At 35.3% G+C, this 26,477-nt stretch overlaps 16 protein-coding genes and 4 pseudogenes across 20 annotated transcripts, besides 1 other annotated feature; 14 read left to right on the plus strand and 6 right to left on the minus strand.

Moving 5' to 3' along the window:
* The first annotated feature begins 842 nt into the window (after positions 1–842).
* Positions 843–20,420: a mobile genetic element.
* On the plus strand, positions 1,052–1,898 carry TVAGG3_0799510 (annotated as a pseudogene). The gene has a single exon. A coding segment is annotated over exon 1 (847 nt).
* On the plus strand, positions 2,940–3,341 carry TVAGG3_0799520 (uncharacterized protein; the record flags this gene model as incomplete). Its single annotated transcript, XM_051247249.1, has 1 exon — positions 2,940–3,341. One exon carries the CDS (start codon positions 2,940–2,942, stop codon positions 3,339–3,341), a length of 402 nt encoding a protein of 133 aa, XP_051082724.1.
* Positions 3,361–3,516, plus strand: TVAGG3_0799530 (uncharacterized protein; the record flags this gene model as incomplete). The annotated part of the gene is made up of 1 exon (XM_051247250.1): positions 3,361–3,516. One exon carries the CDS (start codon positions 3,361–3,363, stop codon positions 3,514–3,516), a length of 156 nt encoding a protein of 51 aa, XP_051082725.1.
* TVAGG3_0799540 (phage tail repeat-like family) lies at positions 3,536–4,120 on the plus strand (the record flags this gene model as incomplete). The annotated part of the gene is made up of 1 exon (XM_051247251.1): positions 3,536–4,120. One exon carries the CDS (start codon positions 3,536–3,538, stop codon positions 4,118–4,120), a length of 585 nt encoding a protein of 194 aa, XP_051082726.1.
* Positions 4,165–6,303, plus strand: TVAGG3_0799550 (DNA/RNA polymerases family; the record flags this gene model as incomplete). Its single annotated transcript, XM_051247252.1, has 1 exon — positions 4,165–6,303. One exon carries the CDS (start codon positions 4,165–4,167, stop codon positions 6,301–6,303), a length of 2,139 nt encoding a protein of 712 aa, XP_051082727.1.
* On the plus strand, positions 6,362–6,946 carry TVAGG3_0799560 (His-Me finger endonucleases family; the record flags this gene model as incomplete). Its single annotated transcript, XM_051247253.1, has 1 exon — positions 6,362–6,946. One exon carries the CDS (start codon positions 6,362–6,364, stop codon positions 6,944–6,946), a length of 585 nt encoding a protein of 194 aa, XP_051082728.1.
* On the plus strand, positions 6,983–7,843 carry TVAGG3_0799570 (uncharacterized protein; the record flags this gene model as incomplete). The annotated part of the gene is made up of 1 exon (XM_051247254.1): positions 6,983–7,843. One exon carries the CDS (start codon positions 6,983–6,985, stop codon positions 7,841–7,843), a length of 861 nt encoding a protein of 286 aa, XP_051082729.1.
* Positions 8,047–8,943, plus strand: TVAGG3_0799580 (organellar and viral DNA polymerase type B; the record flags this gene model as incomplete). Its single annotated transcript, XM_001309244.1, has 1 exon — positions 8,047–8,943. One exon carries the CDS (start codon positions 8,047–8,049, stop codon positions 8,941–8,943), a length of 897 nt encoding a protein of 298 aa, XP_001309245.1.
* On the plus strand, positions 9,986–10,600 carry TVAGG3_0799590 (organellar and viral DNA polymerase type B; the record flags this gene model as incomplete). Its single annotated transcript, XM_051247255.1, has 1 exon — positions 9,986–10,600. One exon carries the CDS (start codon positions 9,986–9,988, stop codon positions 10,598–10,600), a length of 615 nt encoding a protein of 204 aa, XP_051082730.1.
* TVAGG3_0799600 (KilA, N-terminal/APSES-type HTH, DNA-binding family) lies at positions 10,929–11,468 on the plus strand (the record flags this gene model as incomplete). Its single annotated transcript, XM_001288662.2, has 1 exon — positions 10,929–11,468. One exon carries the CDS (start codon positions 10,929–10,931, stop codon positions 11,466–11,468), a length of 540 nt encoding a protein of 179 aa, XP_001288663.2.
* On the plus strand, positions 11,503–12,138 carry TVAGG3_0799610 (uncharacterized protein; the record flags this gene model as incomplete). The annotated part of the gene is made up of 1 exon (XM_051247256.1): positions 11,503–12,138. The coding sequence occupies one exon, from the start codon at positions 11,503–11,505 to the stop codon at positions 12,136–12,138; it is 636 nt and encodes a 211-aa protein (XP_051082731.1).
* Positions 12,991–13,407, plus strand: TVAGG3_0799620 (uncharacterized protein; the record flags this gene model as incomplete). Its single annotated transcript, XM_051247257.1, has 1 exon — positions 12,991–13,407. A coding segment is annotated over one exon (417 nt), but the record flags the coding sequence as incomplete, so codon positions are not given.
* Positions 13,424–13,843, minus strand: TVAGG3_0799630 (protein of unknown function, DUF4108 family; the record flags this gene model as incomplete). Its single annotated transcript, XM_001314456.2, has 1 exon — positions 13,424–13,843. The coding sequence occupies one exon, from the start codon at positions 13,841–13,843 to the stop codon at positions 13,424–13,426; it is 420 nt and encodes a 139-aa protein (XP_001314479.2).
* On the minus strand, positions 13,889–14,473 carry TVAGG3_0799640 (His-Me finger endonucleases family; the record flags this gene model as incomplete). The annotated part of the gene is made up of 1 exon (XM_051247258.1): positions 13,889–14,473. The coding sequence occupies one exon, from the start codon at positions 14,471–14,473 to the stop codon at positions 13,889–13,891; it is 585 nt and encodes a 194-aa protein (XP_051082733.1).
* Positions 14,507–14,989, minus strand: TVAGG3_0799650 (Poxvirus D5 protein-like family; the record flags this gene model as incomplete). Its single annotated transcript, XM_051247259.1, has 1 exon — positions 14,507–14,989. A coding segment is annotated over one exon (483 nt), but the record flags the coding sequence as incomplete, so codon positions are not given.
* Positions 17,736–18,445, minus strand: TVAGG3_0799660 (annotated as a pseudogene). The gene has a single exon. A coding segment is annotated over exon 1 (710 nt).
* Positions 19,374–19,640, minus strand: TVAGG3_0799670 (protein of unknown function, DUF4106 family; the record flags this gene model as incomplete). The annotated part of the gene is made up of 1 exon (XM_051247260.1): positions 19,374–19,640. One exon carries the CDS (start codon positions 19,638–19,640, stop codon positions 19,374–19,376), a length of 267 nt encoding a protein of 88 aa, XP_051082735.1.
* A 495-nt stretch (positions 20,421–20,915) lies between the features above and the next one.
* TVAGG3_0799680 (protein of unknown function, DUF4106 family) lies at positions 20,916–21,989 on the minus strand (the record flags this gene model as incomplete). The annotated part of the gene is made up of 1 exon (XM_051247261.1): positions 20,916–21,989. A coding segment is annotated over one exon (1,074 nt), but the record flags the coding sequence as incomplete, so codon positions are not given.
* A 2,727-nt stretch (positions 21,990–24,716) lies between these two features.
* TVAGG3_0799690 lies at positions 24,717–25,253 on the plus strand (annotated as a pseudogene). Its single transcript has one exon. A coding segment is annotated over exon 1 (537 nt).
* A 162-nt stretch (positions 25,254–25,415) lies between these two features.
* TVAGG3_0799700 lies at positions 25,416–26,381 on the plus strand (annotated as a pseudogene). Its single transcript has one exon. A coding segment is annotated over exon 1 (966 nt).
* The last annotated feature ends 96 nt before the right edge of the window (positions 26,382–26,477 follow it).

Below are 26,477 nucleotides of genomic sequence, written 5' to 3' on the forward strand. Positions count from 1 at the left end.
TTTGTAGGTTTTTCGTAAAAGTCATTTGCCAAGCATAAAAAAGAGTTTTGTGCACCAGAAAATGAAGCATGAACGATAATAGCATCTGAGTCGAAAACATTTTCATATGTTCCATTAGGGTTTTCGACTTCATAAAAGTTCGGGTGTACTGGATATTCTGCAGGCTGATTTAACATCCTCAAAAATCTATACCATGCCAAGTTGTTATATTTTGTAGAAATATAAACGTCTTCTCCAAGGTCTTCTATTCTATTGATTTTAACAGTTGCATTTTTCCTGTCATATAAAATATCGAGATGGTACTCTCCTTCGTCAATGTTGTACTGTTTTGCATATTCGAGATAGATATCGTTTATTTTTTCTTGAAAAGCTTGAAGAGTTGTTTCTAAGTTTACAAGCAAACTAACTTGTAAAAGTTTTCCCTGTACAAATTTCTCATACGCACGTTTTTCTTTGTTATAGTATCGAACTTCAAAACCGACCGTAAATGGGAAACCATGTATGGCTTCTGAAATGAACTTCATTCTACGAAAGCCAATAGCCTTTGTGACGGATGGGTCTCTTAGCCATCTCAATGGGTAGTCAAAACGATAGCCTTCATGCTTTACGGTCTCTGTCTCAAACTTTTGACCGACATTAGTAAAAAGTTCATCTAATGGTTTAGTTGTAGCAACTCTTGAATTTTCTTTTTCTATTGAAAGCATATTTTATCTAGAATAAAAATGTCGAAAGAAACAGCGTCTATGAGAGAAATACAACACAACCGACAACTCATTGTACAAGCTCTAAATAAGAACACAACAAACTTTTCAAACTATTCTAAGATATCTGAGTCATTGAAAGAAGGAAACTTAAAACTGACGATAAACCCTTTAACAGACGAGTTTCTGTTTCAAGACAGTAAGAACCATACTGTTTGTATAAATCCAACAAAAAGAACTTTAAACGAGAAACCTATAGATGAACTTCTTTTGAAGGCAGATATTGACAACAAAGCTGACAAAGAGTATGTAGATGCAACAAGAGACTATATTCTCGCATGGACAGATAGAACATACCCACAAAAACATCATACACATAACATCTATGACGTAGATGAACTTCAAGAAATGTTAGATGACAAAGCGGATAAAACATATGTTGACAATAAAATGTCAAGTGAAGTGACAAGAGCTGACAAAGAATATTCTAAAAAGACTCATACACATACCATTGCAAATATTACAAACTTACAAGAAACCTTAAACAAGAAAAGTGACGTTGGACATACACACGATTTCTTCGCAACTGTTGGTATAGAAAATATTGCAGGAACGGTTGAAGAACCTGATGGAACTGGTGGGGATGTATTAAATTGGAAACCTCCTAACTTTCCACAAGGTTTAACATCGGAGGATGACATAACAACGATGAAATACATTAGATGTAGAAATGTCTATGTCATGGAGGATGAAAACAAAGTTAAATTCACTGCTCAAGATTTATATGATAAGAAAGCTGACAAAACAGAGCTTCAAACGTTAAAGACAGAAATACTTCAAACACTATATCCTATAGGTTCTATTTACACGTCAATGAACTCTACCAGACCAGAAGTAGTACTTGGTTTTGGAACTTGGACTCAAATAGTCGACAGGTTTTTGTATTGTGCAAACTCTTCAAAGGAAACAGGTGGAAGTAAAACGATTTCAGGTGAAAACTTACCTGCACACAGTCACTACATAGATTTAAGTACATCTCAAGCAGGTTGGCATAAGCATAGATTTTGGGATTGGTCAGCAATGAAAAAAGGTAAAGGATATGATGTTAAAGACGACGTTCAGTTTGCTATAAATTGTTTCTGGGGTAGCACACAGGGAGAAGGAAACCATACACATCGCGTTTCAGGGTATACGCAAACAACGGGACAAAGTAAAGACTACATGCCACCTTACATGACAGTTTACGCATGGTATAGAAATGCTTAGTCGTCATTTTCAACTTCTTTAGCATATTCGTCAGGAGTTGTCTTATATTTGTTAGGAACTGTCTTTGAAAGTATACCACCTTGAACCTTAACAAGTTTGAAACGAGGTCTGACAATAGTAGTTTTATCTTCTGCTTGCAGTCTGTACATTTTGCCATGTTTGCCTAAAACTTCATAATATTCTCTTGTATACTTTCTTCTATTTTTACGAACACGAATGCGAGTACCTGTCGAGTTCCCATTGTTGTCATAGTCAATAGTATTTTCATATGGGTCGCGTTTAGGTATTTCTATTTTTACTTTGTCACCTTTCTTAAGTTTGAAGCCTGGCATTCTTTCTTGTTTGTCTCTTTTGACTAAACTATTAAATATATAGTCTTTCTCTAAGTCGGGGTTGTTTTTCATTTCTTCGGGAGAGTGGTTTCCCAAACCTTTTTGTTTACGGGTATTGTAAATATTTAAAACTTGTCTCATCTTTGCCATGGAGAAGTGTCTATATTTGTCGTCATATGACATTTCATCTACCTCACCACTTTGTGGTTGGTTTAAGTCTCTTAAGATTTTTATACAACTGTCAATGACACCAAGAGCAGAATGGTTTTGGTCGACAATGAAATATTGGTTTACATTTTTTGAACGCAGATAGTTTTTAATATCGTCTGATTTGAAAGAACTTTCACAGTCAGATGTCAGTTTTGTTGGATGGTATTTGTCAACGAATATTGTCAAAGCAGTTTTCACATCTAAAATATTTTTGGACTGTAATGGTATGGCTTCACAGTATCTTGTGTTTTGACCGACAAATATTAACCAGTATGGTGGTCCATCTTCTCTATACCTCGGAATGTTTTCCAAGATATCCATAAACCAAGCATTTGGTGTTGAACTAAAGATTTTTACCATGAGTGCTTTCTTTGTTGCCTTAGAAACATACGGGTCCTTGTTTGAATTCGTCATTTTTAACCCATAAGAAATGGGTTTATTTGGCGCATTAGCAGGAGTCGCATCTAGATTTTTGCCAGCAGTGGGAACACTAGCCAGAGGTGCATTTGGAATTGGAAGGAAGATTTTGAGTACATTAGGTATACTGAAAGAGAAAGCACAACCTATTATACAAACTGTACAGAAAGGTTGGGAGGTAGCACGAGATGCAGCAAATCTTATTCCAAATCCTGAAACAAGAGGAAAAGTTCAAGGATGGATGGACAATGTAGGAAGACAAGCAGGAAACTACTATAACAAAGCAAATGACTACTATAACCAAGCAGGCCACTACATGGACCAAGGTGAAAGATTCTTTAACAGAGGATATAACCATGCACAACAGTGGGTAAACAACAACCAACCTCAACCGCCTCAAACGTGGGGAATGTAAAATTTTTTACTGAGATGAAATGAACAATACAGCTTTGAGACAAATGGGCTCAAGATGGATTTGCCGGCTTCCAGCAGTTACACAACCACGTGTTTGTCAAGTCCTCCCTATACCTCAGGAAGTTTTAGACCGACTTAAAAAACCTAAACAACCAGTTGAAAACAAACCAAACTAAAATTTTTTACTGAGATGAAATGACCGAAGAAGTTGAAACGGTAGATTTGACACCACAAACAAAAAGTTCAGAACCATTGTCAAAACCTGTCAAAGAACTTACAGATGAAGAGAAAAATTCAATAATAGAAAGTGTGAGGTCTGGAAATACAAACCCTAACTACAAAGTCACTTTTCATAAAAATGGAACGGCAAGTATCTCAAAAAAGAAACAGACTCTCACAAATAAAATATTGAAGTCGGAAGGAATTTTCGAGACAACAGATGGAAAAGTTTACTTCACTGACCAACAGTTCATTATAGAACATCTCATTGACTTAGAGTCGAAATATTCTAAACTTTACAACAAACACAAAAAGTTGAAAGGAAAACAAAAACAGATGGCATATGATATTTATGAAGATGTTGACGACACAACTGTTCCAGCAAGTGAGGTAAAGTCAGATGAACCGAAAAGTGACGAAAAACCAATAGAAGAAGGGAAGCCAAAAACTGAAGATAAACCAAAACCAAAGTTTAGTCTGGAGACTAAACCAAGCCAACCTTCATTAGCTGGTATGGGTTGGCGTCAAAGACTTTTGGCAGCGGGTGGTTACGTAAAGTAAAGAAAAAACATTTTTTTATTTTTATAGAAATGCCCCCGCATAGAATGGACAGAAGGTCTGCTCGAATAAAAGCAGAGTTAGAAAGATATGGCTGGAAAGTTTCAAAGAAGTTTAAATATAGGAAGGGAAAGCCAATAAAAGTCTATGACAAACTGGCTGGTCTGACCTATGAAATGGACTTGGAAACAGCGCGCGCCAACTATCCAAACAGACTTGAGAGGTTAGAAGAAGAACGTCTTATGGACATGCCTTTCGATGTTAATGAACCTCAAGTTGAAGGACACGACGGCTTTGCCAGATTCTACTGGAAACATAACGAACAATTGCATCCTTTGAGGAGGAAAAAAGGTAGTGCAGAGGATGGTCATGCTCCCATGGAAAGAACAAGATATGCATATGAGAAGTATCGCGAAGTTCGAAGTAAAATTACATCTGGTCGAACCTTTACAGTTAACTTTGACGAAGGAAAGAACAAAGAAGGCTTCATGGGTGTACTTGCTGCCATACAAGACGGAAATAAGAAAGGATACAATCTCAGACTAACCGTAACAGATTTGGACGGTCATATATACTATGCGCATGGCAATGTCGCAACAGCCGCAATGCTTCTTGACGCTTTCAAGACTACAAAGAGAGAACAAATGTTTGACTCCGACTCAGATATTTTGAATGCAATTGAAGGAATTGCAAGCGTGAAGTTCGAATGGTACCAACCCAACCCTCAAGCAGTCAGACAACATGCTGGATACTTCCCGTTCATAAACAAGTCTGACATTGACTTGACAAGGTATGGAATTTACAATTCAATTGAAACAATTGTCAATGAACCTTGCATTCTTACATGTCTCAGGAACTCTGGTCTTGTTTCAGATGAGAAAATGAAGTATCTTGAGTCATGTGTGAAAACAAGGTACATTCTCAGAAGTCAATTGACAAAAATTGCACCGTTGGCAAATGTCAATATCCGAGTTAACATTCCGACTGAGAAAGGTTCTTCACATGACGACTATGTTATTGACTTCAAATTGCCATGGTTGAAGATTGTACTTGTCCACAACCACTTCATGTTGAACGAAAGTCTTACAAACCCATTGTTCGGAAAAGGTAAATGCAACATTGTCAGAGCTGTTAACATTCTTTTCGAGAAAGGTTTGTTGGAACCGATTCCAGATGACAAGCTGACAGAAACTTTTGTACCAAAAAACGAAACAAACTTTTCATTGTTAGTAAGACCAAAAGTTGTTCCAGACAAAGTTATAGCACAAAAGAAGTACACAGTTCCAAAAGGAGTTGGATTGTTCGGATACCAACCTGAACCAGAAGAACTTCCAATGAGGTTGCAAGAACTTCAAGATGCTATAAACAAACTTCCATTGAGAAATCCAATTGACGTCAAATTGTATTGGAGAGCATCAGAGTTAGGTCAGAAAATTTTATATGAAACAGGTTGCTTTGACGATGTTTATGAGATAACAGGCGAGGTTTCTCAAAAGATAAGAGACTCACTTGAATTTCCACGAACCGGACCCATTGGATGCGATAAGTTCGACTCAAACGAAAAGATATACTATGTTGACCTTAACGCTGCGTACATGAGGTTCGTCCAATATATTCCGACTGGAATTCCAAACGAAGATGGTGAGTTCCCGGGAAAGAACTATACAGTTGGAAAGGTCATACAACAACTATATGATATTAGGAAAGCTTCAAACCCCAAACTCGCAATGACACTGAAATTGCTTATGAATTCGACATGGGGATATTCCATTAAGAAACCTCAAAAGATGAAGAGTAAACACTATGAGAAGGTCGACAACTTTGTTGAAAGGTTCTCTCCTTTTGTTTTGAAATACGAGTTCACCGAAGGTCAATGTGGCTCAGTAACCACAGTAAAACCTATTGTCGAACATTGGTCTTATCCTCAGTTCGCAAAGGCAGTCCTTGACAACTACAACAAATTTTTCTCCGATGTTAAATCCAAAGTGAAGGTATACTACGAGAACATTGACGCATTCATGACGAACGAAGAAGGGTACAACAAACTCATTGAAATGGGTTTAGTCGGTGAGAAAATGGGCCTTTTTAAGCTAGACAAGGTATTTTCCGAAGTTCATGTCCTCTCCAAGCGAAAGTACTGGGCCATACTTGAAGACGGCACAGAAATAAAACATTGCATGAAGTAAAAAACGTTGCATGAAGTAAAACATTTTTTAAAAAAAATATTTTTTTATTTTATTTGAAATGTACGCTGAGTCTGTCGGAAAGGACCGTTGGGAAACTTGTTTGTTAGATGAGAAATATGAAATTCACTGTTGTGAGTCATTTGAAGTCAGAAAAAAAGAGACAAAAAGAGTTTTAAGCGAATGGGAGCAAAATGACGGATATGCTGCTATGAAGATGAGTGGAAAAAACTATCCTAAACATGTTGTCATTGCAACTCATTTTATACCGAACCCTAACAATTTACCTTTTGTAGACCATATAAACCATATAAGAAACGACAATAGACTTGAAAACTTACGTTGGGTTACTCGTTCTGAAAACAATAAGAACAAAGGCAAATTTGGAGATATAGTATTCGAATTTATCGACGAACTAGAAGATGAAACAATTGAAGTTACAGACTATGGCGAGCATACGTTTGAGTTTTACTACTATAGCGAAGAACAAGACTCTTTCTACTTTTATACCGGCGTAAACTATAGGAAATTACAAGTATGTTTTACTAAGGAAGACTATGCTTATGTAAACGCTAGAGATACAGATGGAAAAAACGTTCATATATTTCTTAACAAATTCAAGAAGCTATATGGCATACCATTTTAAAACATTTTTAAAACAGTATATTTTTACATATATAAAATGCTTCAGGTTGAAAAACAAAGAACAAAAGTAGCAGATACAAAACCGTTAGACTATATCTTTACAAACGCTGGTAGGACTATTTCAGATGAAGAAATTTCATCCGGATCTTACAGATTTGACTATCCAGTTCGTTGGCTTCAAAGTCCTTCAGATGCAAAGGCAATAGGATTTAGAAGAGTTTTGTTTTCAAATAGAACTAACGCATTCATGTTCGCAGTATATTTTCACGGTCAGTATAAAGGTTCTGATGGTCTAATAGAAAAATTTGACGAAATGAGAATCTTTACAGTTCGTTCAGACGAAAGTCTTGAAAAAACTCTAAATGACTTTCAAACTCAAATAAACAAATACTACTGGGAATTTCAAGAAAAATACGACTCTTTACTAAATGGAACGTACTATCTAAAACTAGAATACGACAAGATGAACTCCACAGTTTCATTTCAAAAGATTGAAATTAACCCTCCAAGAGATACAGAGTTTTTATATTGGGGGGTGGACAAACGTTCTTGGGCGCAATTTCTTCGGTTACTAAACCAGAACGAACCACTACCACCTGACGGTCCTTTTAAATTTATACGTCCACCAGCAGATTTGACAGTTTATAGAAACGTGTTCGACCCTCAAAATGTCATGTGTCATGCAAGTTTCAGTTCAAGCAACAACAGTTTTCTATGTATCGGTAAGGACTTTTATGACTTTGCTTCTAAATTCTACGAACCACCTAGTAACAGTTTCTCTGACTTTCAAGTCTGGTTCACAACAAACGGTGTGCAGCATATTATACCATTATACTATGACTTTTATCTCGAATTGTCTTTCATATACAACTACGGAAAAGTGCTGAAAAAGTATTGAAAAATATATTTTAGATCTCACCAGGTCCCTCGGTCCCTCGGTCATTTTAACTTCTCTGAAAAAGTGTGACAACATGACATTTTGACAACAACACAGGAGATAGATTTCATCGTATATGTTTTGTCAAACATGAGCGTAAATCAGACAAAAATATATTTTAGTTTTTTTTTAAATAAAATATTTTTTATTTTTATTGTAAGAACATGTTAGCAACAACTTCACCAAACTCGTTAGTCATGAACCCAACTTCAATGTTAGTAGAGATGAAAAGCTTCATTCCTTCTTCATATACTTTCGAAACAGAAATCCAGAAGATAAAGCAAGAACTTCTCCAAGGAGATTTAAACTGTAGTGCGAAAGATGAAACAAATGAACAGTATCTTTATGAAATGCAGGATATTATTGACCATCTACCTAAACTTCCTGAAATACAACAACAAAAGCTTACTATTCCTGAATTCGATGAAATAGAAGTGAAACCAACTGACTCAGTTGAAATAAAGAAGTTCATACGAAAGGTAAACTATGAGTTTCTTGGATTTCATTGCAACCACAAAGACTGCGATATGGTATATTTCATTGACATATACAAATCTGAAGAGTTTAAGACCTACGACAACTTTGTTTCGTTAGTTGCAAAATGTGTATGGCAGATAAGAGATAAAGATAGAAGAGGTAAAGTATGGAACGGACAAATAAAACCAGCAGCCTTTGAGTTAAAGAAAACCATTTACGCCTTGGTTGTACTTGCAGGTAAGGTTTCAATGTACAATGCTAAAATGAACCCACAATGTTCAAAATGTAAAGCAGCAACAAGGAAATATAACTACTCCGTCAAAGAGATAGAACGTATGCGAAACGACTATGCTGACTTAAAGAAAGAAGTAGAGAAACCAGCAGAAGATAAAATGGACATGTTGACATTTCTGAACAAAAACTATCCAACTGCTAACGATTTCCTTCTTTCAGATGTCAAGAAGAAATATAAAGAAACTTTCGGCATTGTTAAAACTTTTGATATCCTTCGTGAAGAAATAGAAGCTACAAAACTGTTTAAAGTCATGAACCATCACAACATATACCATGTAAAACGCTTGTGAAACTTTATGGTAGAAATATATTTTTGTCTGATTTACGCTCATTTACGAAGAAGTCTCAACAAAACATATACGATGAAGTCTATTTCCTGGACTGTTGTCAAAATGTCATGTTGTCACACTTTTTCAGAGAAGTTCATTTAACCGAGGGACCGAGGGACCGAGGGACCTGGTTAGATCTAAAATATATTTTTGCTGAGTAAAATGACCAAATTTCATGATATAACTGTATTTTTTTGACGAAGTGAACTTTGACACTTCGTAAAAAAACTCTATGAAATCGTGAAAAAAATGACCAAATTTCATGATATAACTGTATTTTTTTGACGAAGTGAACTTTGACACTTCGTAAAAAAACTCTATGAAATCGTGAAAAAATGACCAAATTTCATGATATAACTGTATTTTTTTGACGAAGTGAACTTTGACACTTCGTAAAAAAACTCTATGAAATCGTGAAAAAATGACCAAATTTCATGATATAACTGTATTTTTTTGACGAAGTGAACTTTGACACTTCATAAAAAAACTCATGAAAATCGTGAAAAAAACTCATGAAAATCGTGAAATTTCTCTAGACCGACTTTTCTCGGTCTTGCATAAAACTCATGAAAATCGTGAAAAAATGCGACCCCGACTTTTACAGGGGTCGCCTAAAACTCATGAAAATCGTGAAAAAATGACCAAATTTCATTATATAACTGTATTTTTTGACGAAGAGAACTTTGACACTTCGTAAAAAAACTCTATGAAATCGTGAAAAAATGCGACCCCGACTTTTACAGGGGTCGCCTAAAACACATGAAAATCGTGAAAAATTGCGAGTACGTTAAAAACCGTAGTCGCCTAAAACTCATGAAAATCGTAAAAAAACACATGAAAATCGTGAAAAAATGCGAGCAGGGGAAAAACCCTGGTCGCCAAAACTCTATGAAAATCGTGAAAAAACTCTATGAAATCATATCTTTTATACAAGATAGAAAAAATAAAAAATAGCGTTAGTTTTTTTAAAATATTTTTTTTATTTTGTATGTAAGAACAGGAAATGACAAGCACTGAGTTTGAAACAGTTAAAAAGATAGACAATGAGACCAAGGTGGTTAGAATAGGTGATTTAAACGTAAGATACTCAAAGAAATACAAAAAATATTCTTTGTCAGACATTTTAACACTATCTGAAGGAAAGAAAGCACACGACTGGGTTAAAAATGCTTCAACTCAGAAAATTTTGACAAGAAATCCTGAGCTTATGATATCAGTAAGATTCTATGGAACAAGAGCATATCTTATAGACAAAAGTCTTATACCAGTAGTTTTGTTCTGGATTGACCCAGTTGTTGGATATAATTTCATAACATATGGTTCATTCGATACGGAACGTTGCAGTGAAGGCTTAGTTTACATCGTTCAGAAACCGAAGGACTTCAATACAAAGAGATATAAGATAGGAAGAACATTTAATATAACTCAAAGATATGACAGTATAGTCAATAGAGTTAAGGTTGCGTTTGTTAACGATATGAGAGCTGCAGAAACAGAACTACTTGAAAAGTTTGAGAAAATGTATGGTGCTCCCACGAGAGGTAAAGAAACGTTTGAAGTAGATGAGATCGACAAAGCTATAAAAGTATTTGACGAAGTTGCTGAAAAATACATGTAAAGCGTTTATTTTTGGTCTTTTATACAAGATAGAAAATAGCGTTAGTTTTTATAAAATATTTTTTTTTATTTTGTATGTAAAGACAGATATGACAACAACAGAGAACACAACAACTGCTATCGTTCATGAAGATATAAATGAAGAATACGAGTACATACAGTATAACAAACAGTTACGTCTCATTCGTTCGGTCAAAGATGACATGTACCAAATGCAAAGTATTTTGACAGCATGTTTTGCTCCAGATACCAAGAAACCACAAGACTGGTTTGAATTAAATAGCACTCATGAACTCCTCAGTGAGTTTGAACATGTAGAACTTAAAAAGATGTACCAAGACAGACAAAACTTACCATCGCATCTAAAAGGTATATATGTTCATAAGTTCCTAGCTAGTTCAATAGCAATGTGGGCTTCACCTCGTTATGCAATCTACATACTTATGCTACTTGACGAACTTTGTACAAAGCAGAGAGAAGATATGATGAAAGAAGACAAAAACATACAGAAAAGAATACCACGTTCGGTACCAAAAGGTAAGGAAAAGAACTATAAGTATATGATTTACACTGAAGAGATGGAAAATGAAGAAGACAGAGATATGGTTATGTTGCATTTAGTCAGAAGAAACAACAAAAGCTTTTACGACCTTGCTAAGATTTACAAATCTGACAGAAATTGGTTCTATCGCGAAAACTTACCGATTTCAATGACACCGAATGAAGATGTTAAACAGATAGTTCAAGATACGTTACCTCAAACACACTATGATATGAAAGGTTGTACAATACTTACATTCAAAGAAGATTTGCCGCTACTGAAGGAAAAGATAACAGAGTATTTCGATAACTTCAAAGAGGAAGAGTAAATGAACCATTTATTTTTCAAGCTTGACACCAAAGATGGCTCATGTAGCTCTAGATGGTAAATTGTCTTGTCCGAGTCCTTCTGGCATTCCGAGTCCTTCCTTCCGACAGGAAAAGTTTTTCTTTCCGACAGGAAAAGTTTTTCTTTCCGACAGGAAAAGTTTTTCTTTCCGACAGGAAGAACTCTTCCTTCCGACAGGAAAAGTTTTTCTTTCCGACAGGAAAAATTTTTCTTTCCGACAGGAAAAATTTTTCTTGTTGTCCGTCCGTAAACCATTCAAATTTTCGAAAATTGAGAACTTTTTGGCCGGCCTTCAGGAAAAATTTTTCTTTCCGACAGGAAAAATTTTTCTTTCCGACAGGAAAAATTTTTCTTTCCGACAGGAAAAGTTTTTCTTTCCGACAGGAAAAGTTTTTCTTTCCGACAGGAAAAGTCCTTCCTTCCAACTGGAAGAACTCTTCCTTCCGACAGGACACAAACGGATGACTGACGTACCACCAACCGAGTCCATTCCAAAGCCAGAAGAACCGACAGCCCCAGCACCACAACAGACTAAGACTCAAACACTTACATTTTTACGCTTGACTTTTTACAATTTGAACTTTGTTCGCGTAGATATGAATTCTGAAAGAAGTATGAGGGTCTTGTATGACTTTGTACTTCTCCCATAGTTCATGTCTGTCAAACTTACCTGCCATGGACTCTTTCATAAGTTCCATGAAATCGTCTTCGGACAATCCGGGGAAGAGTATAATATCAGTAAGTATTCTCTTTACATCCTTACTTAAACTCTTTGCTGTCTGTACACAAATGACAACTGAAATGTTAAAGTGTCTGAGCTTCTTAAGAATTCGACACATGTCTTGTTCTCTGTTCTTTAACAAAGGATGAGAAGCAAAGTCATCTAAGATAAGAAGACATCTGTGAGGGTAAGTCTTCCAATCGTAAGATTGCAATTTCTTCGAAAGGTACTCAATCTCTTTCTGTTTGTTTCTGAAGTGTTTCTTCTCTAATATTCTCTGCATTTCCTCATTTGGGTCTTTAAACTTCGAATTGACATACTCATTTATAGCATTGTACTTCAAAACTCTTCTTTGGTACTTCTTTATCCAATCTAACAACTCAGTATCTTTTATACATACTAACTTAGACTTTTTTATAATATCTTTGAACGAATTGACGGTTTGGTCAAATTGACCAGAAGTACTACAAATGACTACTAACTCATAGAATGGGTTCTTCTCATCTAGTTCTTGTTGTTGTGCAGCCATTTTAAGATAAGTGAAAGTCTTACCCGACCCAGGCGGTGCAATTAGACCTGTTATACCATTCTGAGCAAATAGGAACTTGTCATGTATGGGTTTTATCTGAGCATTTTCCAACTTCCTCTTGTTCTTGTTTAAAACATTCTCAAATTTCTTGTCAATGTCAGCAAACTTTTTTTCTAACATATTTTTAGAAAAATTAAAATTTTTATCTTTTAGGAAATGTCTAGCGATTTCGCTATCTATATTCGAGACAAGCTTTTCGACAGCAAAACATCTGTCGACCATAAAATCTTACATAGTGTAAACAAGAAAGGTGAATTTGTTCTAAAGTTCTGTTTCTGGGAATATGACAAGAACCATAAAACATTAAGCAGAGCAGTCTTAAAATTTGTCAATGACAGACTTGTTGACAGAGATGACGCCTCTTGGAGAGATGAAGTCCAACAAAACTTCTTAGAATGCAAAGAAGACACATGCGCTGTTCTTGAAAATGAAATAGAAAACAGAATAGAAGAGCTATTAAATGACAAAGCACTTTTACAAAAATATGGTTCTGAGAAGTTTGACATAACTCCACCAGAGAAGAAGAAGAGAGAAAAGAAAGAAAAGAAACTAGAAGAAGAGAAGAAAGAACCTGAACCAGTTCCAGAGAAAAAGAAATTTGACATGTAAAAATAAAATTTTATTTTTAGAACATTTCTGGGTCAATGTCAATGTTCTCTTCCTCTTTAGGAGCAAACACCGGCTTAGACTCTAAAATCTTTTTACCCAATTTACCTTGAACTTCAACTATCTTAGACTCATAATATTCATAGTCGTCTGCTTTCTTTGGTTCATAAGGTATAACAAGTTTGTATGCTTTGCCTTCTTTAAGGTTTGAAAACCTTCTGTCAAAACTTTCTTTGACTGTTAACAAACCTTCTATGTCTAAGTCTTCAAATTTCGCACCATTTTTAGTCACAATAGCAAACTTAACTGGTTCGATGTTCCAAACTTTGTCAAATGAAGACTTTTCAAAATGGTAGAAGTAAACATTCAAATATGTGAATGGGTCTAGTTCTTCTTTGACTTCTGTCATGTACTTGTTGACTGAGATGAATTTCGTCATCTTTTCTATCGGATAAAAAAATATTTTTTTTTAAAAAAAAACGTTTTAAAATGGTATGCCATATAGCTTCTTGAATTTGTTAAGAAGTATTCGAACGTGTTTTCCATCTGTATCTCTAGTGTTTACATATGCATAGCCTTCCTTAGTAAAACATACTAGTAATTTTCTATAGTTTACGCCGGTATAAAAGTAGAAAGAGTCCTGTTCTTCGCTATAGTAGTAAAACTCAAACGTATGCTTGCCATAGTCTGTAATTTCAATTGCTTCATCTTCTAGTTCGTCGACAAATTCGAATACAATATCTCTAAATTTGCTTTTGTTCTTATTGTTTTCAGAACGAGTAACCCAACGTAAGTTTTCAAGTCTATTGTCGTTTCTTATATGGTTTATATGGTCTACAAAAGGTAAATTGTTAGGATTCGGTATAAAATGAGTTGCAATGACAACATGTTTAAAATAGTGTTTTCCACCCAGATTCATCATAGCATATCCGTCATTTTGCTCCCATCCGCTTAAAACTCTTTTTGTCTCTTTGTTTCTGACTTCAAATGACTCACAACAGTGAATTTCATATTTCTCATCTAACAAACAAGTTTCCCAACGGTCTTTTCCAACAAACTCAGCGTACATTTCAAATAAAATAAAAAATATTTTTTTTAAAATTTACTCAGAAAAATTTTTCTTTGTATATACACCATTCTGTACGTCTAAAAGACTTTTGACATTTGCCAAGAATGTTCGTTTAGACGCTGTCATATAACCATATTCTTGACAATACTGTTTATACGAATCGTACAATGACCTTTCATCTAAACACTCAAAGTCAGTCTCATCTATAAACAGTTCATATACACTCTTGTTTGCTTCTAACAATGTTTGTCTCTCTTCGGTATGTGGAATTTGTCTTGGATTGAACTTAGAAATATCTAATGTCATGAAATATGAGAACAAGTGGTTGTAAAAGTTAGGTGTCAAAGTTTCTGCTAAGTCGTCAAAATATTCTGTATCTTGCATATGAGCTTCTGACGTTCTGACAACTACATATCTTCTGTCAGAACTTTCTAACTTCATCGGAACGGCGTTGTTTGAAACCATGACGAAGTTTGCAACATTTTCACAAACTCTTTGGTCTCTATACTTTCTTTCAACAACTCCAACTTTGTCTGTTATAAGACTCTTCAAAGCATCCGAGTTCAAAACTTTTGTTGTATCTATACTTTGAAGTTCGTTACATACTATAAGTTTCATATTCTCTATTGAAGAGTTAAATTTACCGCAGATGTTTTCTAAGTTTGTCATATTCGGATTCGAATAGCCCTCTAACAGTTTGCATAAGATATCTGTAAAGAAAGTGTTCTTACCTGTTCCTTGTTTTCCAATTATGATGAGAGCAGTTTCATTTTTAGCACTTGGATGTTGTAAGATGTTTGCAAACCAACATAAGATATACTCATAGACTCTTTCGTTTCCATTGCATATAATTTCTTTGACATGGTCTAACCAAGCTTCTATAACATTTTCTTTCCATTCTACTTGTTCGTATTTATATCCAGTGAAGATAGAATAGAAGTTTGGAGATGGTGTATAGAACTTTATACCACGAACTGAAAAATCTTCTAACTTTGACAATAAGATATCCCAAGCATCTAACATCTTCATACCAACTTGTACGACTTTTATTTTCTTAAGTTTCTGTTTACATTCTTGTTCTGAAACTATTGTCGCTCTTGGTTTGTTAAAGACTACATCCCATTCTTTCATGACATAACATTCTGGGGCAAGAGTCGACATAAATGACTAAACGTTTCAAATTCTCGACTGCTTTGTTATAGTCTCTAAATGGACACATATTTCTGAACGCTTGGAAGTCATAAAAATCTGAAACGTCTATTCTGTACATTTTTTTATAAAAATAAAAAAAATATTTTTTTATTCTTGAGCTATTTGTTGCATTTGTTCCATTTGTTGCATTTGTTGTTCTTGAGCTATTTGTTGTTGAAGTTGTTCTTGTAATACAATACTTTCACCAGTTGCATCTTCCAATTCGAAACTTTCTGCCGTCATTGACAATACATAGGACATAAAAGTTTTACAGGAACAAAGTTTGCGTCAACTAAGGTTAAGTTTATGTTTGCTAAAGTGTTTGAGTTTACTAAAGCTGAAAACTCTGCATTCGAATGAACAATAGGCAAACCAGCAGAGAATGTGTTGTTTATACGCATGAGTATCTTTTGGTCATAGTAGTTTCTGTCGACATTCGAATAGCACTTTGAACCTAAGTTTGAAACAATATATTAAAATAGGTGTACTTAAAGTCAATGGAACAGACATTCCTTGTATGACACCTTTTCCTGTTATAGGAAACTGTTGGTAGTAAAAACCAGATATAAGTTTTGTATTATAGCTCATATCGTTTATACTAAACTCAGTCGGACATCCAAACATAATGAAACCTGCTCTAGTTGCAGCACATGTTACATCCGTCCTTAAAGTATTAAATAAGTCAACAAAACCTGTTGGTGGTATATCTGAGTAAGTATCTTCAAAGGAGTATTTTTTACCATTCACAACAATAAAATCTTCTGGTGTCAAAAGAGCAAAAGGCTTTAGTCGTCATCGTGTTTAAGGTCAGTTTACAATATCGTCCTTGAGGACTTTGTAAGTTTGTTGTTATAGAATTATATGACTCAGGGTTTTTAGTCGTAATAGTATAAACCACTATGTCTTCTGCCATTTACATATATTTAAAAGTTTTTCTGAAAGTGGAGAAGAAACTTCATCTAAACTTTCACATGGCGTTTCTTGAAGTTCTCTGTCTAAGAAGTTCAAATATTTTGTAAAGACATAGAACTTTCCTTTGTCTACACGAACAAACAAAACAGGGTCTTTCATATCGTTCAAAAGTGTGTAAAGTCCTTTACATGAAATAAAGTCTATATTGTTTTTCTTCAACATCTTTCAAGAAGTTTTGACATTTTTACTTAGCAAGTAAATTTTAATGAAATGTTGTGGTCGTCAAATATTTTTATGACGTCTGGGAAACTATATTTTAAGTTCAACGTTTCACCTCCTTTCATAACGTATATCTTGTCAATGACATTGTATGAAACACCACAGCAAGCAATGTCGGGTTCTATTTCTTTGATGTTTATATCGTCTGCCTCTGTCAAAAGTTTCAATAGTTCTTTCAAAATTTCATGAGGTGCGATGACATATGAGTTCACTTTTACAGGGTTGTGCTCAACCAAGTTTAACATTATACCAAAGCTTGACAAATCTTCTCCTGAGTTTTAAGTTTGTCTTTAAGTTGTTGGTAGTCATTTCGAATATCTGCAACAGAACTTAAGTCTCTGCTAACTTCAGGATATGTTGGTTGTTCTTTTACAGGAACTATTGTTATACCATCTTCGTCTTCGTATGGTTTCCCCACTTCAACATCTCTGTCTTTGACATTGACAACAACACTTTGACTGTTTGTTTGAGTTGGTGAATTTAACTTCACATCTGCCACCGCCATTAAACCTTTTGAAACACTTACGCTTCTATTTTTCGGAAATGACATTTTACTTAGAATAAAAAGATGGACGTATTTGAGTATCTCTTCGAATTGAAGCAAAACAAAGTTTACACACACAAACAATACAAGTTCATTGACAGAGTAGTTCTTTATACAAACAATGGAAAATGTTATAGAATAGCAGTCTTTGCTGAACCAAAATATTTTCATAAAGCAAAGAAAGTTGGTATAACTGAATGGTGAAAGTTCTTGACGTTGACAAAAATATAACAACAAAACTGACCGATATTTCTAAAGGTAAGTTTATAATACAATTTTATGTCAAAACTGGCGTACTGTCAATATTTGACGGAGAGAAGTCAGTTCAAGAACAACTTACTGACCTGCTGCCAAAATCTGCTCGATGGAAGCTGTCGTTATACCAATCTGAGGAGCCCCAGCAGGTTTCATCGAACGAATTTTCAAAAGAGCATCTTCCGTGAAAAGTGCTATTGGTTTTGTAAACTTCTTGCTTTCAATTCATCTGGACCGTCTCTGTCACCAGTATATTGTATTTGAACTGTACCAACAGTTGAAATACCACCCATAAAGTCTTCTGAGTCAGCAAATGGAATGCCAAGCCAAAAGTTTGAACGGTCTCCATTTGTATATTGAGTGTTTTGAGCTCCTGTATGGGTCCATACTTTCACATATGGCATAATAGAACTTTGCATTTCAGGGTTAATGGTTGTTGTGAAGTTGTTGTTAAAGTTCATAGCATCTAATGTCAAGTTGTATGACCTCATATCCTCAACTGTAGAATATTCTTCTCTTGGATAGTATTTGCCATCTATGTTTATATGATATTTAATACCAGGGTTGTAGAAACAAGAATAGTCATTTATAGTTCGTCTGAACAGTACAAACATAGTATCTGCATGTTTCATTGCAGTTGTTAAAGCAATATCTGTTCTTGCACCTGGGTCAGCACTTTGGTTTCCAACTTCACCTGCAAAGTCTTTGACAGATATTTGGTGTATAGGGAACATAAGTGGAACTGCAATATATTTGGCAGCTAAAGCATTTGAAATATCTGGGTCCAACATATAGACTGCAAGTCTGCTTTCTATTCTCTTGCATTCAAATTTTTCGCATGTGAACTTAACTGGTCCCAAGCAGTTCCAGCAGCATTGAAGTAGTAGTTTACTTCAGTGTTGAGGTTTGAGAAACCAAAGTCTAAGTCAACTTTGTCTTTGCAAAATTCGGCGAATGACGTTTGATTTGCTCCCTTTACGTCTGTAAGAGTGAATGGGTCTTGCGTTGGTGCAATGACTAAGTTATTTTTGCTTGGAGTAAGTTCGATAGAAATTTTTCCTGCCCAGTTTGGCAAGTATCTTAAAAACCTGAAGATGAGGAAAGATGACAAAGGAACTCTAAGTTTCAATTTTACTTTGGTTACTGCTGCTGCAGTTTGTCCAGAAAGGTCAACATAAACTCCTGGAACGTTAGGGTCAAGTCTTCTTATTTTCTCAATAGTTGCATACTGGTCTGTTTGTTCTCTAGCTTGTGGTTGTACTGAGTTTCTCAAAGCGAACCATTCATAGTTTGCCCATGTTACTGTTTGAACTAAGTCAGAGTTAGAATATATCTTATATCCCATGAAAACTTCTGGAGCATATTGGTATCCGACATAGAAAATTCCATTGCAACCTTTCTTGTCAGACAACTTGGCAGAAGGTTTTATTTCAATGTCTTGTTCCATGTATAAGAAAGAGTTGTCAATAGAAATAATATGAAACCTGTCGCAAGCAATATCTACTGTTGTTGAAGAACCTTCTCCAAACTCACCTACGTTTCCATAAGAAACAGCAGTTGTATATTCGTAAGTTCCAGGAACTATTTCTGACCTTCTAATGGCATTGTCGCATTCGTTATACCATTCGGAAACATTTCCATTCATGGCATCCAAAACTGTTGGCGTTATATTCTGAGCGGCGTACATTTCATATGAGTAAAAATATAGAATAGTTGGATTTATATGTCATAATAGAACCCACTCCGACCAAGCTTTACTTTCTTCCTGACTGAGTTTTTAACTCTTCTTTTTCCTTCATTGCCACTACTTTCACTAGATGAAGTTACTTCTTCACTACTTTCACTTTGTTCTACTCTTCTCTTCTTCTTTGGTGTCGCTTTTGGTAACTTGCCCTCTGCTTCAAGTTGTTGCATCTTTGCCTCATGTTCACCTAGTATGTTGTAAATTTCCCATGTCCTTTTTGCCTTTGGGCTCTGGTCGCCCATCTCAGGTAACCTATATCCTAGAAAGAGTTTGTCATAGTTTGTATTTGAGTCTTTGCGTATTGTTTGCATGACTCTGTCCTGAGTTTCCGGTTCAAGCTCTTCAAACAGTGCCTGTCCATATGGAATAAGCTCGTTTCCAAATATATGTTTTTGTAGCCATTCTGGTTTTCTTTCCATGTTACCAACTATATCTTTTGTGAATGGGAAAGCTTTTACCCAATCTTTCAGTCTTGCGTCGTTTATTTCTGTAGTTGGTTTTATTTTGTCAAGGAACATGTTTTTCAATACTAACATTTCATTTGGTACTGTCCATTTGAGTTTTCTTAAATATTCATCCCTTCTCAGTTCATCGTCTGCAAAGTAAGTTTTTATGACATTTTGTAAACTTTCGTTTGCAAGGTCATGTACAATAGGTTCTCTTCCTTCTCCCTCTCTAACTTTCTTTCTAAACTCTTCACCAAATATACCATCTCTATGGTTCTGTGTAGTTCTTTGAGATAAATGTTCTAGAACGTCAGGTGTTATATTTCCATCAGCCATGTTCATTTCATACTGGTTCAAAATATCTGCATCTTTCATATCTTTCAATGGCATTAAAGCCGCGCTGAAAATACCAGCAATGTCTCGTTCACCATTGACTTCCATTGCGTCTACAACTTCTTGGAATTGAGGTTGTAAGTTTATGAACCACCTATCCGGGTTAGCTTTATGACCCCATCTCATTGTAGTTCCATCGTCTGCAGAAACAAAAGTAGGTTTGTTTCCATCTTGGCTAGGTTCTGAATGAACTTTAAACAATGTTTCATTTCTATATGTTTTCTTGAAATTTAACCTTTTATTTTCACCGAGTTCATCCGAAGATTGAACGTTAAATGCTCGTAAGTAAAAAGGGTTGTTGTATTTGTGTACATTTTCTTTCAGTGCTTCCATTCTATGCTGAATATTTTCATCTTGTGTTGGAGTCTTTTGTATGTCGGCAAACATTTTTCGATATTCTTCTACTATGTCAGCCGAATTTTTTTTAGACTCTTGGAAATATTCCATATTCTCCGCATACACTTGTTGAGGGTCAAGATTTTTCGGCTGTTCCAAATCTTCATCTAGTTCTGTGAAGTTAGTTTCCAAAGGAGTGACTTGTTCGTTTCCTTCAGGCTCTTCTAGCTGTTGTTGCTGAACTATTTCTTCCATGTCTGGTTGTATCTGAACTAGTTCTTCCTGTGGAGTTTCTTGTACCTCATCTGCTGGCATTTCATATATTCCGAGACCGTTTTCAACAAGTTCCCTATTTAAGTCATTCGCATTCATAAGCCTTTGTTCTTTCGTTCCGTCTCTATTTTTTACGCGTTTCATGAAGATAGTTGAATTGTCATTTAGCTCTGACACCAAATATCTCGGAGTAAATTCGTTCATGTCATTTGGATGATATGCTATTAAATCATATCCCTTTGCGAGCTTGTATTTTCCAGGTTTGAAATTATATCCGATTTGGTGTTGAGCCATAAAGCTAAATAGGTTCGGGTCAGTATTTCCTTCATTGAACTTTCTAATAGCTTCTTTATATCTGTCACTAAAGTCAATAGTATCTGGGTAACCATAGTCTTCTTTAAGCATTTTTAAGAATTCTTGGTTTCCTTGTTCTCTACTTCTTTTATGTCCTTGCTCTGGTTGTGGTTGTTGTTGTGCTGGATTTTGAACTGTTGGTTGTTGTGTTGGTTGTTGTGCTGGATTTTGAACTGTTGGTTGTTGTGTTGGTTGTTGTGCTGGTTTTGGTGCATGCCTGTGTCTGTGTCCATGTGACGATGTAAATGTTTTAGGTAGTCCTGGTGCAGGTGCTTCTCTTGGAGGGTTTGGTGGTATATAAATTCCAACAGCTGGTATATAAGTTCCACCAGCTGGCACATATGTTCCATCTGCAGCGTAATGTCCTACCTGACTTTTCGTTTTTAAGAAAGCATTTACTAGGTCTGTTTTGGTCTGTTGTAACTCTTTTTCTTGACTTTCCACAACAGTTGCTCTAACGGCGTCATAGGCACTTTGAACTGCCTGTCTCGTTGCTGCATCTGTTATTTTCGTCATATTTTGTGCTACTTCTCTTAACTCTTTGTCGAAACCTTCAGACTTCAGTTTCTTTCCAGATGAGAAGTCGTTCACTAGTTTCACCTTACTATGAAGAGCTTCGAAGGCGTTCTTAAAGTCAGCATTTGTTAAAGCTTCATTTGAACTGTCTTCATCCGCTTGTATTTTTGTCCTTATTGACCCTATAAGCTGGGCTGCTTTAGCGTTGGCTTGGGCATCTAACCAGTCATTGTTAGCTTTTATATATTCTGCGCTTTTCATTGCCTTTTGCATGGCTGCGTCGTTATTTTTACTTTCTTGTGCTAAGTTTTCATACTGTACGGTTTGGTTTTGCAACTGTAAAAGTTTTTCTGCCTTTACATTTGCTTCAACTTCTTTTTTATACTCATCGCTATCCATATATGTCTTCAGGGCTTTTTGTTTTATCTCTTCATCTTTCAGTACTTTATATTGAGTAGTATGGTTTTTCAAATTTACAACATCTTGTTCCATTTTTGCTACTTCTGCTGCTTTTTCTGACACTTTTTTCGCATATTCCTCTGTACTTAGTTCTTTCAGTTGTTCTTCTTTCTTCTTTTTCTCTACGTTTAACTCATTGAGTTTCTTTGTGTGTCTATCATATTCTAGTTTCTTTTCGTTTTCACTTATTTGCTTCTGTATGTCTATGTTTGACTTTTGACATCTGCTATTTGATTTTTGAGTGAACTCAAATTCATTTGACTTTGAGGGTTATAAGCTGTTCCGTCTGCAGCTCCACCATAGCCTGCCATTTTCGCTAAAAGTGCCGCTCTTAAACCTCCACTCTGTGCACCAATGACTCGGTTTAAAAGCATAGGATTGCTTGACATTTGTTGCAACATAGTGGGGTCATTCAGCATTTGTTGTTGCAACTGTTGTTGTGGTGTCAGTCTTACTATTGGATGTTTCAATGCTCTCTTCCTCTTACGTATATTCTTACGTAGCTTACGTGGCATTTTAAGTGAAGTTAAAAAGCGGTTTTATACTAAACATCTTCGGGGCTAGAGGGCACGAAGTGCCTGGAAGCCCCAATACCTTTTTTTTTCCTTCTTTTAAGAAACATCTTATTCTTTTATATTTTATAACTTTTATATATAAACAATAAATTTTTTTAAAATTAGATTATATAATCTACTAAAATTTTTTATATTCTCTTCGAATTTTTCAAAAATTGCAAATATTTTGGTATATTGTCAACTTTCTGCATTTCACAGTCGTTGATATAGGAGCATCATATCAAAAAAATACCATGTAGCATAAGATGATGTCATTGCATATGCATAAATGTCATATTAATAATTGAATGCATTCACAACATATTAGAGGATATACCCTTATATCTCTTCTTAACTAGGTTGTTATATCTTTATCCAGTGCTGAGATAATTACAAAGTTTTTATTCAGATAACCGTGATACCCCATCCTTAAAAAATGCGAAGTCAAAAAGAATAGTCAAAAAGTGTAAATACAATAGTAAATATTATTTTATCGAAATTCAAGCTTTCCTGTTTTATATTTTTCTCTCTATTTCTCACAAGGAATGGGAAGATTTCTTCGACTCTTCAATCAAATACGCGTCATACAAAAAAGAAAACAAAAGACTCGAAGATAATTCACTTAACAGCTATTATATCTCTGATTGCCTGTTTATTCACCTTAATGAAACAGGTGCAGTCCGTATCACAGACTCATCAAATACATATCTCAAATTCCTCATCGACACAAGCTCATTTGACGAATGTATGCACATGAGTGGAGGCGGTGGCTCTTTATGGGTATTTTGTACTAAAGGTGAGTGTGTTCAAGACAGAATCTGCAGCTTTGGCTCTAACTCAGTCAAATTTGGTGCTTATTGTTATATTGAAGTTTCAGATACATCTCCATTTAAGAATTATCTCCTTGATTCAACAATTACTTCAAGTGGTGAAGAAAATCCAAAAGGAAGCAGAAATGTTTATTTATACAATGGTGAAATAAATATTAAATCAATCAATATTTCAAATTCAAAACTTGATGGCAAAAGTTCCTACTATGTTATTTATAGTTCTAACTCAAATACAACACTTTCAACATTTTCAAACAACACAGATTCATATGAAACCTCAGTAGTTCATACTGCATTATCTATTATACCTGAAATTAAAACTATATTTTGTAATTACTTAGAAAATGAATGCCGTATCTTGATTTCCATTTATGGTATTAATCTCTTTATCAGTAATTGTAGTTTTATTAGTAATAACATTAAAGATTCGTATTTCCATTCAGTTTCAATAAAAATTCAAGTAAAAGGATGTTTTTTGACATTTCAGATCCTGACACAATTGGAAGTGTCATAATAACAGAGAATATAAGTTCAATTTATCCAGAAAATCATCATTTGTCTTCAGGTTTATGTTTTGCAAAACTAAAACTTGAATTTCCAGAAGAAAATAATCCAAAAACAGAAGAAAAAGAAGAAACTCTAAAAGAAGATTCAAATCTATATGGCAGTCCCAACGGGAACCGCGGTAATTTACCGAGGTTTCCGCACACCGGTTCCTTTTTTTAGGAATTTTTTAGATTAAAAAATATGCTTTGTAAATCATTTTTTTGTAAATCGGCAAAAATTTGGAAATATTCTGACGACAATAAATCTGGGAATAGTATTTTAAATACGAGAACAACCTATTTAAAAGTGTTTCGCTCGATTTTGTATAATTTCAAATTTTCGCATATAGCTTTCCGTGAATTACCGTGATTTTACCGCCACATCAATAGTTTACGACACTTTTTCCGTAAATTGAGTAGTTTACTGCACTTTTCCCGTAAAATTGAGTTACGGGAATCCGTAAGATTACCGTACCTCACTTCTAGTTGAAAATAGCATTAGTATATAATAAATAGATATATTAAAAAAAAAGGGATTGGGGCTTCCAGGCGCGTTGCGCCCTCTAGCCCCGAAGATGTTTAGTATAAAACCGCTTTTTAACTTCACTTAAAATGCCACGTAAGCTACGTAAGAATATACGTAAGAGGAAGAGAGCATTGAAACATCCAATAGTAAGACTGACACCACAACAACAGTTGCAACAACAAATGCTGAATGACCCCACTATGTTGCAACAAATGTCAAGCAATCTATGCTTTTAAACCGAGTTGTTGGTGCACAGAGTGGAGGTTTAAGAGCGGCACTTTTAGCGAAAATGGCAGGCTATGGTGGAGCTGCAGACGGAACAGCCTATAACCCTCAAAGTCAAATGAATTTGAGTTCACTCAAAAATCAAATAGCAGATGTCAAAAAGTCAAACATAGACATACAGAAGCAAATAAGTGAAAACGAAAAGAAACTAGAATATGACAGACACACAAAGAAACTCAATGAGTTAAACGTAGAGAAAAAGAAGAAAGAAGAACAACTGAAAGAACTAAGTACAGAGGAATATGCGAAAAAAGTGTCAGAAAAAGCAGCAGAAGTAGCAAAAATGGAACAAGATGTTGTAAATTTGAAAAACCATACTACTCGATATAAAGTACTGAAAGATGAAGAGATAAAACAAAAAGCCCTGAAGACATATATGGATAGCGATGAGTATAAAAAGAAGTTGAAGCAAATGTAAAGGCAGAAAACTTTTACAGTTGCAAAACCAAACCGTACAGTATGAAAACTTAGCACAAGAAAGTAAAAATAACGACGCAGCCATGCAAAAGGCAATGAAAGCGCAGAATATATAAAAGCTAACAATGACTGGTTAGATGCCCAAGCCAACGCTAAAGCAGCCCAGCTTATAGGGTCAATAAGGACAAAAATACAAGCGGATGAAGACAGTTCAAATGAAGCTTTAACAAATGCTGACTTTAGAACGCCTTCGAAGCTCTTCATAGTAAGGTGAAACAACAGTGAACGATTTCTCATCTGGAAAGAAACTGAAGTCTGAAGGTTTCGACAAAGAGTTAAAAGAAGTAGCACAAAATATGACGAAAATAACAGATGCAGCAACGAGACAGGCAGTTCAAAGTGCCTATGACGCGTTAGAGCAACTGTTGTGAAAAGTCAAGAAAAAGAGTTACAACAGACCAAAACAGACCTAGTAAATGCTTTCTTAAAAACGAAAAGTCAGGTAGGACATTACGCTGCAGATGGAACATATGTGCCAGCTGGTGGAACTTATATACCAGCTGGTGGAACTTATATACTAGCTAGTGGAACTTATATACCACCAAACCCTCCAAGAGAAGCACCTGCACCAGGACTACCTAAAACATTTACATCGTCACATGGACACAGACACAGGCATGCACCAAAACCAGCACAACAACCACCTCCACAACCAGCACAACAACCAACAGTTCAAAACCCTGCACAACCAGCACAGCAACCAACAGTTCAAAACCCTCCACAACCAGCACAGCAACCAACAGTTCAAAACCCTGCACAACAACAACCACAAACAGAGCAAGGACATAAAAGAAGTAGAGAACAAGGAAACCAAGAATTCTTAAAAATGCTTAAAGAAGACTATGGTTACCCAGATACTATTGACTTTAGTGACAGATATAAAGAAGCTATTAGAAAGTTCAATGAAGGAAATACTGACCCGAACCTATTTAGCTTTATGGCTCAACACCAAATCGGATATAATTTCAAACCTGGAAAATACAAGCTCGCAAAGGGATATGATTTAATAGCATATCATCCAAATGACATGAACGAATTTACTCCGAGATATTTGGTGTCAGAGCTAAATGACAATTCAACTATCT

This window comes from Trichomonas vaginalis, chromosome VI (assembly GCF_026262505.1).
Source record: "Trichomonas vaginalis G3 chromosome VI, whole genome shotgun sequence".
NCBI lineage: Eukaryota > Parabasalia > Trichomonadida > Trichomonadidae > Trichomonas > Trichomonas vaginalis.